The sequence below is a fragment of the Cydia splendana genome, chromosome Z (genome assembly GCF_910591565.1).
Source record: "Cydia splendana chromosome Z, ilCydSple1.2, whole genome shotgun sequence".
Classification (NCBI taxonomy): Eukaryota; Metazoa; Arthropoda; class Insecta; order Lepidoptera; family Tortricidae; genus Cydia; species Cydia splendana.
Genome location: NC_085987.1, coordinates 37,789,534 through 37,806,183, shown reverse-complemented (window position 1 = coordinate 37,806,183; position 16,650 = coordinate 37,789,534). Strand labels below are relative to the sequence as shown.

The 16,650-nt window shown below is 36.4% G+C and overlaps 1 protein-coding gene across 2 annotated transcripts; it reads left to right on the top strand.

The window, feature by feature from the left end:
- The first annotated feature begins 210 nt into the window (after positions 1-210).
- LOC134803961 (tropomyosin-1-like) lies at positions 211-15,168 on the top strand. Of its 2 annotated transcripts, XM_063776800.1 has the most exons (10): positions 211-430; positions 908-1,027; positions 2,398-2,463; positions 3,153-3,293; positions 3,372-3,503; positions 5,886-5,996; positions 6,447-6,599; positions 7,023-7,162; positions 8,101-8,350; positions 14,545-15,168. In XM_063776800.1, the coding sequence occupies exons 1-10, from the start codon at positions 350-352 to the stop codon at positions 14,710-14,712; spliced, it is 1,362 nt and encodes a 453-aa protein (XP_063632870.1). In that variant the 5' UTR covers positions 211-349; the 3' UTR covers positions 14,713-15,168. The 2 variants fall into 2 exon arrangements, with proteins under 2 accessions (XP_063632870.1, XP_063632871.1); XM_063776801.1 differs by lacking the exon at positions 908-1,027 and having other exon boundaries at positions 212-430.
- Positions 15,169-16,650: the final 1,482 nt, after the last annotated feature.

The window sequence follows — 16,650 nt, the reverse complement described above, 5'->3', positions numbered from 1 at the left end:
ACTAGATGTCGCTAGTAGTTAAACAAACCGAAGAAAGAATTCACAGTTGAATCACAACTCTTGAAATAAGAGCCCGGGAAAATATAAATATTTATTAAAATAATTTAAAATGTATACATTTTTATTCGTATCAAATACATTCTGTTATTCCTACAGCAAATATTGTATGAAATGTTTGGTGACTGGCTGGAAAAAAAAGGTCTTTGGTAAAATTATACCTGTCAAAGCCGTATAGATTGTTGTGGTGATACTTTTTATTATATTACTTAACGTTTGTAGTTACTTTATTATATTTAGAACATATGGTTAATACTTTACATTGGTTCGTAACAAGAGAGTCATAATCTTAATGCCTCAAACTGATTACTGGCCGTTTGGTAGATACAAGAAAGTCGATGACTCTAACTGCGAAGAAGAGTCCTCTGTTTTAGTAAGTATTCAATAATTATATGTAAGACTTACGTATTATTTTTTTCTCATGCATAATCATTGGTACTTATTAGAATAAGTAACCCTATTATTGAGATATGAGAATTTGATTCAAGGTTTATTACATTCAGTTTTTGTTGTTAAGTACCTACCTATTTTATACCAGTAGGTAGGCCTAGCACAGGAGGGGTGCGACAGTATCTCGCCCGCGAGATAGACTACCCGTCTTTATTCTAATTGTATTAATTAAAGAGGGTCGGGTGGTTTATATCGCGGGCGAGATACTGTCGCGCCAACCATGTGCTAGCCCCGCTAGGTTTTTATTACCTACCGACCGACTTCATTGGCTAATTTAAGTTTATTTAAATGTAGGCACGGAAGTTATAAAACTTTAATGTTGTGTGTAGGTGATTGTATAAGTAATTATAATTACAAGTATAAAGACGGAGTTTTTGTTTTTTCTTTTATTTTTTATTAGCAAAAACAGCTGGGCGACATGGAGGGCGAAGTCAAAGAAATCCAAATGGAGTTAGCGGCCATACGAAACGAACGACTCGATGTATCGAATCGGAAACATAGAAATGTCATTTACGGATCGGTATGTTCTTTTTCATCACACCAGCTCGGAAAGGCTTTCTTTGCACTTCAAAAACTGATAGCAAAGTTGCATTTTATTCGCATGTGAGGCAAAGTAATCAAATGCAAATTTTTAGTTGTTTTCTTATGTTTACTGGTAGAATTGACTTTTAAATGATGATTTTGGATGATAAAATATTTAATAACATTCATTTGGATTTGATTTGGTTTCATTTTGTTTGATATTTTACATTTAATATTTGCTTCGGGTTGGTGTGGTGAAAAATTTTGTGTTTCACTCGGGGGCAAATTTTGTTTAACCCTCGTGCTTTGAAATCCTCGCAACGCTCAAGATTCAATTTTTCGAACCCCTCGCTACGCTCGTGGTTCAATTTTGGAATCTTTCGCTTGCTCGGGTATCAATATCAGCACGAGCGGTTAAACAACAACTTTGCCCCCTTGTATAACAAATAAGTATTGGATCATTCGTATGTACCCATGTGGACTGAGGAAGGCATGTGTGTTTACCGCGGCAGGTCGACAAACGGTGAAATTATAATAATATGTTTCACCAATATTTGTAACAGTACAGTCACCTGCAATAAAATCTTACACAACTAAGGCCGCAAAAATATCTGATACGATCTTATTTGTAGAGCCATAAGAGCGTGTCACATATTTTTGCGGCCTTCCAAGAGTAACATATTATTGCAGGTGACTGTACAACCTACACAACAGCCAACAGACAGAGTTCCTCTCAGGCGATAACTTGTAACAAATTCAATCGATCGATCAAATGCCACAGCCACAAGGTATCGCATGCGATTATCGGCGACGTTTAGAGAGACCATTAAAGACATGTGATGAGACCTGGTGAAATTTACCTCCCGCTCCATTTTTTTCATTTTTTCACCATTTTCGTTTGATTTGAACAAAGTCCACTAAACAAAGTTCAGTAGGTACAGTACAAATATCTGAAGCACTAATTCAGTGTGATCACTGTGAGCAGTCAAGACACTCAAACATATCTGGGCAACAGCCACTGTTACGAACAATAGCTTTTTATTAATATTTTTAATCATTATAATTATTAACGCAGATCTTATTCGCATCCTACTGACAATGACAACTGTACCTATTTCGAGCTTTTAGAATATTATGTACCTACTTAATTATACAATGAAATATATTTTTAGTTATTTGCTTAAATGGCACTTAATCGCGTACTTAGGTAGGTAATTAAGCTTTAAAATTTTCTGTTATAAGATTTAAAATGCCATGTTCGATACGGTGGATGTAAGCATTAATCGCGCAATTAGGTACTTAAGTCCCGTTTAAGTTAATAATGTTGTATAAATCGTTAAATTTTTAATTAATATTATTTCTCACCAGCTAACCGACGCAGAAGAAGTCGTTCGAGACCACGGCCCAGGGAATCCCGTGGCTAAGTATCCCGAGGTGAGAAGGTACACAGTAATAAAATTAATGAGTACCCAATTACTCTGAATGGCAGCGAGAATGCACATTACTTTAAATAAAAATGAAACTCATGAAGTCTTTCTTGAACCTTCCGAGACATGGGCTTAAAAAATTAAGTAATGTCCATCTTGGATTCTAAAAGAGCACCCATTTTCTTTGTCTTCTTGCTTGCCTAGCACTAATCAGGAACCGATTGGCAACATCTGTAGCGTTTCTGAATAACCTTTCGAAAAATGTCATAAGCCTCTATGTATTAGGAATACCAAACAGAGGCTTAGTGGATCAGGGGGCCGATTTTTGAATTTCGGTCATTCGATTTCGTCACTCGAAAATCGGTGGAAAACGGCGAAATGCGAGCGATAGTAATTGGGAATCTAGTGGTATTGACCACTCGTTCTATTAGTAGAATTTAAATGCCTAGTAGTGGAGATATTATTAACGAAATACACGAAATCGAGCGGTCGAATTTCAAAAATTGGCCCTCTGGGGGCCGATTTTTGGGGCTGTTATCTTTAAATTTGTACAACAGGAATGCCTGTTGTACCAAATTTAGAGATAAAACTGATCCACTGGCGCCCTGGCGCGCTGTGATGTCCCCTTTTGGGCGGGGATTGGCGAAATAATGTACATTTGCGAATATGCTCATTACGTAAAGTTTCTCTCATTAGATCTTGAAGATGCGTGAAGACTTGGTGCGAGCAAAAAACGCAGCCGACGAGGAAAGAACACAGCGAGAGAAATACGAAGAGAAACTTAAAGACCTAGAGCGGAAACTAAATGATATCTGCTCCGCTGAGTTAGTTGAAAAGGTATAATTTATATTATAACCTTCTTCGCTCGTTTGTTCTTTATTTTATTCATTGACTGGTTCATGAATTATTCCCAAGGGCACCCGGGAAAATGCCAATCAAGACGTCGCAGCGATGAAAACTCAAATCCGGGACATGAAAGAGGAAATTGAGGAATTGAGATTTACCGTCAACGAGAAATCGGAACAATTGCAGGAGTACAGAATGAGGGTAAATTTTACTACTATTTTACTTTTTAGGTACTTAGATTTTTACCATAGATTAATGAGCTATCCCAGTGATTAAAGGTAGTATTCCCGATTCCCGCAGGCAGTTTTCCGACGTAAGTAACCTCTATATTACTATTATTAAAAATGTGTTTAGTTTATCCTCTTAATTTTAGGACGTGATTAATGAGTCACGTCCTAAAATTAAGAGGGTCATATATATGTAATACCTAATGAGGTATTACATATATGGATGCTGTTAAGCAATAATGTGTCAACCCACATTAATTTTTCAATAAGATGTCAACTCAAAAAATTGACGCTTAAAGTTGTCATTTTATTGCAAGATGGATGTGGGATGATTCATTTTTGCTAAACACCATCCATATATGACCCTCTTTTTTTAGGTTAGGTCTAGTGTGTATGATATAGGTATTTTAGGTAATTACGTACTACGTTCTGTTTTGACAAAAATATAAAAACTTCGCCCTCTGATGATATACATACTGCATACAATGATTAGTACTTAATGATGGTTTGGGATAATTATCTACATCCTGAAAACTGATTGAGAGTTACTTTTATACAATGTCCACCATATCGCAAAGCAACTCGAACGAACTGCAGAAGTTCCAAGAATCTGCACATTTTGCTTCGAAACGCACTATCAGTGATTCAGGTACATTGTACAACAATGCAACATTGCACAATTGGCACATGAAGTGCATCTGAGTACTAGGAGCGCATAGGTGATATGAATTATATACCTACAGTAGATATACGATTTGTAGGTACCTATATGTTATTCAATCGTGTTCGTAAGATCCTGTTGATTTAATATTATACCTACCAAGGAGCCCGGACTCCGCTTTTCAACCTATAATTGACGGAGGAACTAGTTTTTAGGAAAGTGCGCAGTTTTAATATACATATAATGACATTAATTTCAGTGTATTTCGTAATTAGTGACTCTGTTGTGTACGTAATATATATACACACGCAAAACGCTGAAATCAAATTTTGATACGCGTAGGTATAGGTAGATACAAATATAAATAGCGAGTTAACTACTACAATCACAAACTCCGATATAGAATTAAGTGTTATAGTTTATAAATGCTATCAAATGTTTACCTTATTAAAATGGTACGTAAAGCACAAAGTTAATTAAAAACTATTTTTGTAACTCTGGTCATTTCCGCTCTTCTATATAAAATAAAGACTAGTTAATAATAACTAGTAATGTAGAATACTCGCAGTCTTTATATAAATAAAGACTGCAATATTTTGTGCTTTTAAAAAGAAGGTTGATTATGATAAAAGGCCCCGGAATGACTCTTATCCTAATGTTCGGTGAATGTACCTGAATATGTTTTGTTTCCTAAATTAATTATTTTTATATGCTTTTAAATATTTTACCATTGTCGGTGATATATAAAACATATAAAAAGAAAATTAAAATAATTTTATAATATTTTGTAAGTATAAGTAATTATTATCAATATTATCATATACAACCTACTGTATACTGTATACCTACAACCAAGCCTATTCGATATATCTACGAGTATGTTGATTAACTTTTTAACCGGCTTAGCTTAGTCGCCTGTTATCTTGCGTACGAAGCTTGAGGTCCTGAGTTTAAATCCCGGTAATACCATTTTTAAGATGAATTGTTGTTTATTAGATTGCTCCAACATATTTAAGTGGAATGCAACTTAAGGTTTAGCTGTCTTTATTATATCCCTATTCTCTAATAGAGTTTGGACTGCGCAAGTCTAGTGCATCCACTACTACATAGGAACCCTATTCCTACTGTTATAAAGGGGTGCACCCCACACCTTCACAACGGAAACTCTTACAATGTCCTCCCGGAATTCAATATGATGCACTTTCAAATAGGAACTCTATTTCTTTAACAAAACGTTACATATCAAAATAATGCTTAAGTGAGTTGTGTCACTATACTGACAAGCCTTAGTTACATACACCGCCTAATGGGAAATGATGTCCTGGTGGTTTAAAGAAAAATTGAGCGCTTCAATCGCTTATTTTGCAGCGTTTTAAACGCGAGATTGTTCAAAAACAGAACTTTAAACCAAATCAAACAGATTTATCAAATAACATGAATACCCAAAACATTCAGTTTGAACTTAGGTATATCCTGAAACTATCAGTGGTCGAGAGTAACTGAATTATGCTATCAGATCTATAGTTGAGTGTAGGTATCTGAAGTAAATATTCATAGCCTAACTTTAATTGTTAAGCCGTGTAGAGTTTAGTTTACATTAGCTTGTGCTGGGTACAACGTGCGCTTGGAATTTTATAGACTTTGTCGTTAATAATTAATTATAGTCTATCCTTTCATGTTTTATTGTTACCGCAGTACCTACAAGCCCAGCAACAAGTGGAAGAGGCGAGGCGACAGCGCGAAATGATCGAGTTCGACAACAAGCAAGTCACGGAGCAGATACATATAGAAATTCAAAAGATGAAGGTATGAGAAATCCTCGGGCTTCGTGTAAAAATAAGAGTTGTCTTCACAATAAGAAATCAAACAGAGTGTGCTTTATTACATGCGCAAAAATAATGAATCCGGACAAGTGCTAGTCGGACTCGCCCGCCGAGGGTTCCGTAGTTTTTGTTATAGCGGCAACAGAAATACATCATCTCTGAAAATTTCAACTGTCTAGCTATCACGGTTCATGACATATAGCCTGGTGACAGACAGATGGACAGTGGAGCCTTAGTAATAGGGTCCCGTTTTTACCCTTTGGGTACGGAACCCTAAAAAAAGGCTATATTTGTAAGTATTTGTACAATATTAAAACTCGTGGTAGCACTTTACGCGAGTTCATGCAATAGCATAATTGTAGACATTTGCTATAAGAAAAATAACTGTGCTATCCCTGCTTTTATTACAAAACTTACCGTAAATTAACTACAGTTGCAGTTCCAAGAGAAGCTGCAGGAGCTAGCGCAGCTGCCGGACCTCCTGAAGGGCGCCCAGATCCAGTTGCAGGAGTCTAAACAATTGCAGAAGCTGGCCGAGGAGAACACGCAGCAGTTTTCTAACGAGTTGCAGCTTGTCAGGGAAAAGGTAGCACTTCTGTTTTTACTTCAAGCTTATATTTAATATGACAAGTTCGTACGTAACTAACTTTTTTCAAATCTTGCAAACCATTTCACAACCGCTTCCTGATATCCGATTAAGCTAAAATTTTGCATACATATGTGAATCGGATGACAATGCAATATTATGATGACATGGAGCTGATCTGATGGTGGAGACAGGAGCTGGCAATGGGAACCCAATGGTTGGTGATTTCAAAGGAGCGTACCTTTGGCACTCACAATATATTACTTCTCTGTAGACCAACTGGTATTATACCTAATTATCAAAATGATATTTCCCAACAACACCCAAGAAACTTATTTATTTGAAGCCGGGATTCCAACCAACCAACACATACCCACATGAAATAGATAACAATAACATACATTTTAATTTTAATATTTCTAGCTAGTCCACGCTGTAAATAGTTTAAATCAAGAGAAAGTTGAAAAAGACAAGTTGTTGGAGGAAAACAAAATTATTAAAATGGCACTTCTTGAAAAGGACCACGATCTTGATGGAATATCTAAAGAGCTAGATGACTACAAGTAAGTACGAAATGAGCATTAGGTACTTTTACCATTTAGATATTCAGTTTCACCCTAAGTGTGGAGTGTAGACTGTAACTTTGAAGTGATGAGGGGTTCGTTGGGTGAAGCGTAGAAACTGGCAATCTGGAACGCGCCGGCCGCTGCGGTGTCTCGAAGTCCGATATACCTCCATTTACCGGTATATGTGTTGTGTGAAATGAAAACAGATATATTTGATTTATTTACTGGAGAGTGTTCAGGCTGGTATGAGTGAAGCTCTCTTGATGTCTCTGATATCTCTGAATAAGCTACAAACGGCTCCGGTTTATATAGGAAAATACAAGGCCGTTTGGTACCTTTTTCAACTAGTGGGTGTATCATGCAGAGTCAGTAATGTATATTTTTGCCAATCTCATTAATAATTAACACGTATGAAAAGAACATTGATCCTAGACTTATAACTAGATACATACATTCCACGCAATTCATTAACATAATATACGAACACAAAAGTAAAAACATGATAAAACGCACACAAGTAAAATGATTAAAACTTAAAATACTAAAAGATTAAACTGAAACATAAAAAGACTCCTAGCTATTCACGACACTAAGATATAGCTGTACCCTATTGTTCCTTTGTGTCGCTGATTAGCTAGTACCTACTGACCATCATATGGAACCTTAGAGGATATAACCAACGGAGACGCCATGTCTAAAATTTTCGGTACAAAATAGTCTGCCGTTTTTTGCGGGGGAGGGGCACATCAAATGTATAGGTACGTCATGTCAGATAAACGTCAGTCCATACATATAGTTGACATGTGGTTGACCATTGGCCGCCTATTTTCGACAGAGGGGAACGCCTGTTAATGGCGGCTCCATTGTTAATTACTCCGAGTATGGAACAGTAAGTATATTTTAAATGTCGTCACTGAACTTTGGCTTTTGAACAGGTCCAAAGCATTTCGTTTCGAAGAGAAACTGACACAACAAGAGGTGAGATTTAAAGAGAAGGCGGCGGAATGTGCGAAAATACTGAAAGACCTCGACGAGCTTCGCGCCGAGAGCTCTCGTTCGCACACCCGGCTGAAGGAGCGCTCCGAGTCCAACAGGAGATACATGCAGGCCCAGATAACTGAGCTGGAGAAACAACTCGTACAGAGCCGGGCCCAGTGTAGGGCTACGCAGAAAGAACGGGATGACGTGAGTTATTAAAGTCAATCCAATACGGACTGCTGTTGTTCCTTTAATATGCGAGATTCAACTGATGACTGTTAAATTGCAGTGTTAAAAAAAAACAACGGGTTGCACTCCGGGTGTGCCGGCAGAAGTGAAAACTCAATGACATTGTAACAGTTTTTCGATCAGGTCACGTGTCCGCCTTACGTCTTACGAATCTTACGGTCACGTGACCTGTCGCGAGTTTAACATTTTTTCCCCATCACAAAAAGTGCACAGCGCCGCTAAAGAAGTTTTCACTTCAAAAACATATGGAAGGAGAACATCAGAGCTGCTAGCATGAGTTGAGTTCTCGCGCGCGACTCCATTACATCTTGCGCGACTTGAAGAATGGACTCGCGCGCGAGTACGCAACTCAACCTTAGCTAGAAACCTTAAGATTAAAGGGTCGATAATACAATTTTAATTCAGGTTTAGTTTTTCGAATTCTTAATAGTTACCCACGTCTAATAGATAAATATCTGGCTGACCGAGCTTTGCTCGGAAAACATATGAAAACTCAAAAATGCGAGATTTCCCAGGGATAAGACCTAACTAGATTGATTTTTCGCCCCCGATAACCCCCATATAGCAAATTACATCGAATTCGTTAGAGCCGTTTCCGTGATTCCCGAAATATATATAGATATAAATAAACATATAAATATTTAAACAAGAATTGCTCGTTTAAAGGTATAAGATTATACGCAAGTGCGCTCGTGGTATTACGTAACCGTGATGAAAGGATTTTTTGCTTGTTTATTATCGATCATTGTATCACAGCTGAGAGAACCATTCATAATTTCCTACGCTACACTAAGTCTACACGTTTTTTACAGCAACACACAATATCCCGAGAGAGTATTCCGTCGCATCACCAATAAATATTAACCTTTAATTCATAATTTTAGGCCGTAAAGATGAATTTTACTATTTGCTAATAATATTACTGTACATACATAAATTAGAACCTAGCGGGCAAAAAATCACAAAAGAAAGTTTAATAAATACTTTACATAAAAATTATTTTAATTAAATTATACAATTTACAAAAATACTTATCTTCTTATTAAAATTAAAACGCAGTAAGTGCCGCGAAGACGCGCCCCTTTTCTTGTATGGCTTTTGGTATTGTATGAAGGTACGGAACCCTTCATGACGCATAGTCTGACACGCATTTAACCGATTTGTAAGAGGTAGCCAGAGGTTAAACATTTAGCTTAGTTTGACCCACGGAACAATCTTCGTCTTCGTCGTAGGAGACAAGAAGCAAATAAGTGAAGTGAATTTTAACCAGTTGCAAAAGAGGTAGAAAGGTTTTTTTTAAACCACCTTAATTAAAATTATACTATACCAAAAAACTAAATTGCCAAAAAAAACGTATCCATAGTTTGTTAAAAATTAAATAAAAACGATTAACTTTTTTTATAATCTGAAAAACAGCAAACAGATATTCCAGCAAAAGGAAAACCATTTTCTCTCCAACGGCAGTTTCACCGTGTTTACATGGCTGCACCCTTTCTTACATTCTTTAAAACTTATAATATAACTCTATAATACCTACTTAACAATTTAAAAAATCAAAACAAAGGACATTAATGTATGTAGGTACCTACATTAAATTGTGTAATAATCGCTTCTTAGTGGCCCGATTCGAACTTTAAGATACGTCAGTTAATAGATCTAGAAACGATATGGATTAGATATGTCAGTGTCAAATGTGACATTTCTTCAAACAAAAACGTCACTTGACACTGACACATCTAATCCATATCGTTTCTAGATCTATTAATAGACGTATCTCAAAGTATGAATCGGGCAGTAGTGCTGTGCTGTGCTTCGCTGCCTGGCGGATATGCTCTCAACCAAATTCATGTTTGTGTGTGTAATTATTGTATGTATTGTATATCATGCATCTTGCATTATACAGGTTCGTAGCTATAGTACAGACAAATGTAATAATATGGGTATAGAAAACTTACTACTCAAAAATATAGTCCATCCATTATTCTTAATTCGCTGGCATAAGAGCTATGGGACATATTTTTCAGTATGATTTGTGCACCCATATTTTTACACTTGACTGTACATAAAACTGTTTTACCTCGGACAGATGGCAATATTTCCACATTGCCACGGTTATTGAAATATTTCATTTATATTATTTGAAACGTTATTATTAAGTATAAAAAACAAGCTATCAACGAAACTTGAGAGCGGCCGGTAACGCAAGAAAAAAAAATATAAATTGTGTTATGAAAAGTCAGTATTTCAAACTTTACATTAAGGATGATTATTTCATGTTTTGCTAATAGATAATAAAACTTAATATAATAAGTTAAGTTTAAGTTAATTAGCTACTCGATGGTAGGAACATTTCAGCCTAATCTCAATTTGGAAGTGCTATTATGAAGCTTACTTGTCCAAAAAGTTGCTTTGTTGTACCTCGGACACCGAAAATATGTCGTACCAATGGTCCGTACCTGCTACTACTGTAAATATTTTTTTTAAACATATGGTTTCATATTTGCCATATTTCTAATTATTAGCTATCTGCGTTATAAGTTACCAACTAATCGATCTTAGAAAGGATGCCTAAAATGTATTAGGCAAAAATAAAAAATGACCATAGCTAAGTATAATTATTCTAAGGTAATTGTACTATAAAAATCTATTCAATGGCGTAAATATGTTAAAAATATCTGTGATTTCATACATAAATACTATGTCTATAATTAGGGCGAGCGAAGCGAGCCCTATCACTATTCGACAATCTATACATTCTTGTGGTACACTTTACGGAAAAACTACAGCACTGTTAGGTTTGAGATTTAACATAGTAATTCAAATTCATGTCTAGATGTGTTATCAAACATAAAAATATCATTTTATAAACCTAAAAAAATAAAATAAAGGAATAACACTTTGTATTACTACTACCGCCATCTGTTGGAGAAGTGATGAAATTAACATTCGTGCTAATGTTAAGTAATTATTTGTTTTTCTGACAGATGGCATTAGTAGTAAAAAAAATGGACATTCTTACATAAATTGTAAAGCCCCACAGTAAGCTCAAGAAGGCTTGTGTTGTGGGTACTCACTCAAACAACGATACCTAATGTGGTGTTTTCAATTTCAATATTGTCGATGGTGCTTACGCCATTAACAACGATGAATACAAGAGTGGGTTAAAATTTTGGATTCTGACCCACCGCGCTTCGCTCGGATTGATTCACAATTTAGCAATTAAACGTTTCTGTGAATACTAGAACGGAACATTCAATCTTGCTGTATTTTCACTGATGAGCACTTAGGAGAGTACGAGTGTGGTTTGAGAAGTAGCTTGGTTCGATAGAAATTCAGGATCTGATTTTAGCTGGCAGAAGAATAAAAGACGATGAGAATTATATGAAGCCATAAGCATCTCAACTGAGTGAGTTCTTAACATTTTTCATAAGGCTTGGTTTCATAAAAAGTACACAACATTCCTCAACTCATTTGTTTTCAGGTCGAACCAAGTTACTTATCAAACCGCCCTAGTAGCACCCAAGATAGAGCTGATGCTGAACCCTGGCAGTACCTAGTGGAGCTCGGATTTAGTGCAACATAGACATACGCTGTTTTGGACATCCGACTCGTAATGATGATCACTTGGTAGAGCAGTACCCAAGATACCTGATGCTGAATCCTGGGAGTACCTTGTGGAGCTCAGGTTTTATACAACATAGGCACACGCTGTTTTGGTCATCCGACTTGTCTTGATGAGTACTTAGGAAAGTAGTACCCAAGATAGAGCTGATGCTGAACCCTGGCTGTACCTAGTGGAACTCAGGTTTGGTGGAACATAGGCACACGCTGTTTTAGTCATTCGACACGTCTTGATTAGCACTTGGGAGAGCAGTACCCAAGATAGAGCTGATGCTGAACCCTGGCTGTACCTAGTGGAACTCTGGTTTGGTGCAATATAAGCACACGCTGTTTTGGTCATCCGACACGTCTTAATGAGCACTTGGAAGAGCAGTACCCCCGATAGAGCTGATGCTGAACCCTGGCTGTACCTAGTGGTCTCAAGTTTGGTGCAACATATACATACGCTGTTTTAGACATCTGACTCATCAGGATGATCTCTTGGTACAGCAGTACCCAATATAGAGCTGATGCTGAACCCTGGCAGTACCTAGTGGAACTCAGGTTCGGCGCAATATAGGCACACGCTGGTCATCCAACACGTCTTGATGAGCACTTAGAAGAGTAGTATCCAAGATAGAGCTGTTGCTGAACCCTGGCAGTATCTATTGGAACTCAGGTTTGGCGCAACATAGGCACACGCTGTTTTGGTCATCCGACTCATCTTGATGAGCACTTAGGAGAGTAGTACCTAAGATAGAGCTGATGCTGAACCTTGGCAGTACCTATTGGAACTCAAGTTTGTAGCAACATAGGCAAACGCTGTTTTGGTCATTTCACTCGTCTTGATGAGCACTTAGGAGAGCAAATTATTTGTGTGTTTATATGCGGAGCAGCGTGATTACCGCCAGTAGGTGTTCAGACGGGATAGTTTTTCGCTCAATTGTGTGGTGTGGACGCAAGAATAAATTCAAGGACATTGGCTCGCTGACCCAAATTATGTAGGAAAGCCAGTTGGCTTCCTTACCAAAAAGTACAGGGCGACCGCGTAGGATGTAATAAGCGCTTATGAAATTGTATATTACGTGTGGATGATATTGGCAATTTGATTTTGTCGTCTGGACACGTTTTTAATTGACAAAGTAAAAGCTGTAACAGACAGGCGTACCGGACAGCGACCGGGGTCCGTTTAGTATATTTCTTTCTTGTTCTCATTTATAGCATTACGTACCCACTCGATCGAACATGGAACAAGCGTCGGACTGGATCAAAGTCGCGGTCCGGTACGTTTAGGTAGAAAAACTCCGCGAGCCCTTACAAAGCTCTGCTTTTTGCTAGTTATATTATAAATTTATTAATTAAGATTATCATGTCCGAGGTACAACTGGAAATGACCAAGGTACATAAGGGGTGTTGTTCCTTGGACACCTTTCCCTTTTTTTTTCGTCAACGTATCCCATGAAAATAAATAAACTAATCATTAAATTTTATATCGTATTAGATTATTAATGTTGTAGTTGTAAGTTTATTAATGTATCTTATGATATTCGGATAAACAATAATTCTGCAGACTTTAGTTTTTTTTCTAAAATTCATAAAAGAAAAAACTGTCCGAGGTAGAACAGCTTCCCCTATCGTAATGTAGGAATCAGATTTCTACCGTCTTGTCTTGTGTATATATGTATATGATATTAAACTAGTTTTGTCAAAACATATCAATGTCATTTGCGCATACACAAAAACATACATTAACCAGTTTTAACAATGACCTTCTTATGCTGATACGAAAATAAAACAAATATTTTGGTTCATGTTAGATATTAAAATAATGAAAGTATCAAAATAATAAAGGAGAACTAAAATAGTCTTAATGCGACACAAACTGAACACTTGATGTGTAACACGCGGGATGAACTCGGGCAGGTATGTACCTACTTGTAAAAACACCACAGAGTTTAATTATTTGACTTGAACATTCTTACTATGAAGTATTTGAACAAATTAAATTATTTTTCAGAAAATATTTCATTTTTATTTATTTTTATATTTTATTTTTTATTTGGTCACTTTTTCTTAGTATATGACATTTATTTCAGTTTGAACATTCTTGTCCAAATACCGTATTGTGGTTTGTTTGCATTTTGTTAAATACCTACAGAAATACACAATATGTTATGTTATGTCAATAGTGATCGCGTGCGTCATCTGCACAAGACGCTTTTAAGAGAAGCTGCTTTCAAATTCTTCCTTCCTTTCTTTCCTTGCAGACTTTCTCACCAACACCAACAACATTGTTTTATCATCTTAATTGCCAAATTTCAATTTAATCGTACGAGAAATGAGTCAAAATGAACTTTAACACTTTCGCAGCCAAGAACAAACTCGCTAGGCTACCCGTATTCGTTACTTGTAGGAATTGGGGGCTTGACAATAAAAGTGTTAAAATCTTTGTAATAGATTCATGCCTTGGACCTGTACCTCGTGTTCGCTACATAATTATATAATAGTAACCATTAACATTACCTACCTAATTACCTGAATGTATTTAACAGATCCGCCAAAGGATGCAAATGCAGATAAGCAGTTTGCAAGAAAACTTCGAACTGGTGGAGATACGCTTGAGAGGCCTTCAAAACCAGGTCGGCTCCCTCAAGAACTCATACTCGTATATTCTGACGGATGACAATGAAGATCTCACCACCAGCTTAGTTGAATCTTAGTATTGCTACCGTTTTACTGCCATAGCCTTCTGGGTTAAGGATATTACATTTTCTAAAAATAATGATAGTGCCTATCGCAACAGGCTAAATCGCCTATAACTAGCCATTTCAGGTAACGGCTGCAAATACTGTACCTACGCTGCGTTAAGAATATTTTAATAAGTATCAAGAAATTTTGTCAAATATTTTTTTCATAAATACCTACTTTAAAACTACAAAGTGGCTAGTTATAATAATGTTAATGAGTAATATTGAAGTATTGCCCTAATTCACTGGTACCGAATTTTATAAGGGCGTAAACAGTGATTTGTCATGAACATCAATCACGAAACGTTTTCGTACAAATCTACTTATTGTTTTGTTTTCAAGTACCTACTTATTTTTTAAATTGTACAATAACTATGTATTTATCATGATTTATCCTATTAATAAAAAATAAAATTGAAATCTTATAAATGTAGTTTTATGTTTGTTAGCAATCACCCAAGTAGTTTCACGACCGTAAAACACCTTGTAATGTTTATTAGGCATTACATGGAAGCATAAATTAATGGCTCTATTGACAGCGTACAGTGAGCTGCGAAATTGCATGGAGAAATTAGGAATGAATTCATTGATAAAGTCGCCATGCACTTTTACGGCTGATGGTGCCTACGCCCGCCGTACCACGTTTTGTATACCATATAAGCTTTGTTGGCGCTGTAGGTACGCTTCACTACTTACGACTACTTTGGGCGTTCTTCATTCATGGTGCACGGGATGCACGTGTCCCGTACATAGAGATATATACCTACCCGCGGGTAAATACGCGGGTATTTTCGTTTTTTCTTCTAAATTTGATGTGTTTAATGGTATGTGAGTATAAATAAGATTAATTTAAGTATTTTTTTATAATGTTACATAAAATGTATGTTCAAACGAAAAGGTTGCTATGAGGTGAAGTTCGATTTTAACATATCAGTACAATTATGAAAATCGTGTAAAATCATTGCCTGGCTTCCGGAAATGTTTTAAAACGCTTTTAATATACATTAGAAAGATGAAAATACATACTACTTATGAATGGTAATAAAAAAAATTGTGCAGTATCACAACTTGGTAAGCTCATAAGTCAAATACAGTTAGTTTTAGGACAAAAATGTATGTGACCTTTTTTGTAGAAAATTATGTCTACTTTAGTTTGTACATACAACACTTTTCGATATTAATGACAGATTCTAAGAAATATGAAAAAGTTCACTTTTATCCCCCTCCCCCCAACCACACCCCCCGCCGACCGAAGTTGGAATGTGTATTATCAACGTATAAGTACGATAATTTACTCGAATCTAAAAAAAATACTCTTATGACGGCCTTTTTTTAATATTTAACAAAATTGTACTAAAAATTCCTTAGTTACAACTGCAAGTTTCACTAAACCATTTCATTTTAAATGACACACAATAATTACAACCATTAACTCGGTTTATATCTCCACTTTAACACAAATCGACATGTGCAACAAGAAATGAATCTACCCGTCCATTTGGGTAGATACGGGTGAATACCGGGTAGATGGGTATTTACCGGGTATTTACCTGGGTGGGTAAATTGGGTAAATACCCGCGACTCATCTCTACCCGTACACACGTCTACGCCCTGTTTCTTGTGCTAGGAGAAATAGTTATTTGTTTTACAAGGGGGCAAAGTTGTTGTTTAACCGCTCGTGCTAATATTGATACCCGAGCAAGCGAAAGATTCCAAAATTGAACCACGAGCGTAGCGAGTGGTTTGAAAAATGGAATTTTGAGCGTTGCTAGGGTTTCGAAGCACGAGGGTTAAACAAAATTTGCCCCCGAGTGAAACAAAATTTTTCACCACACCAACCCGAAGCAAATATTAAATGTAAAGTATCAAACAAAATCAAACAAAAACAAGTTCAAATGAATGTTATTAAAT

Bases quoted from the DNA above. Each gene is read 5' to 3' on its own strand.
- LOC134803961 (XM_063776800.1), top strand. From the start codon at position 350: ATGCCTCAAACTGATTACTGGCCGTTTGGTAGATACAAGAAAGTCGAT. The intron at 3,294-3,371 runs GTATAATTTATA...ATTATTCCCAAG, and splicing joins CCGCTGAGTTAGTTGAAAAG to GGCACCCGGGAAAATGCCAA. The intron at 8,351-14,544 runs GTGAGTTATTAA...TGTATTTAACAG, and splicing joins CGCAGAAAGAACGGGATGAC to ATCCGCCAAAGGATGCAAAT.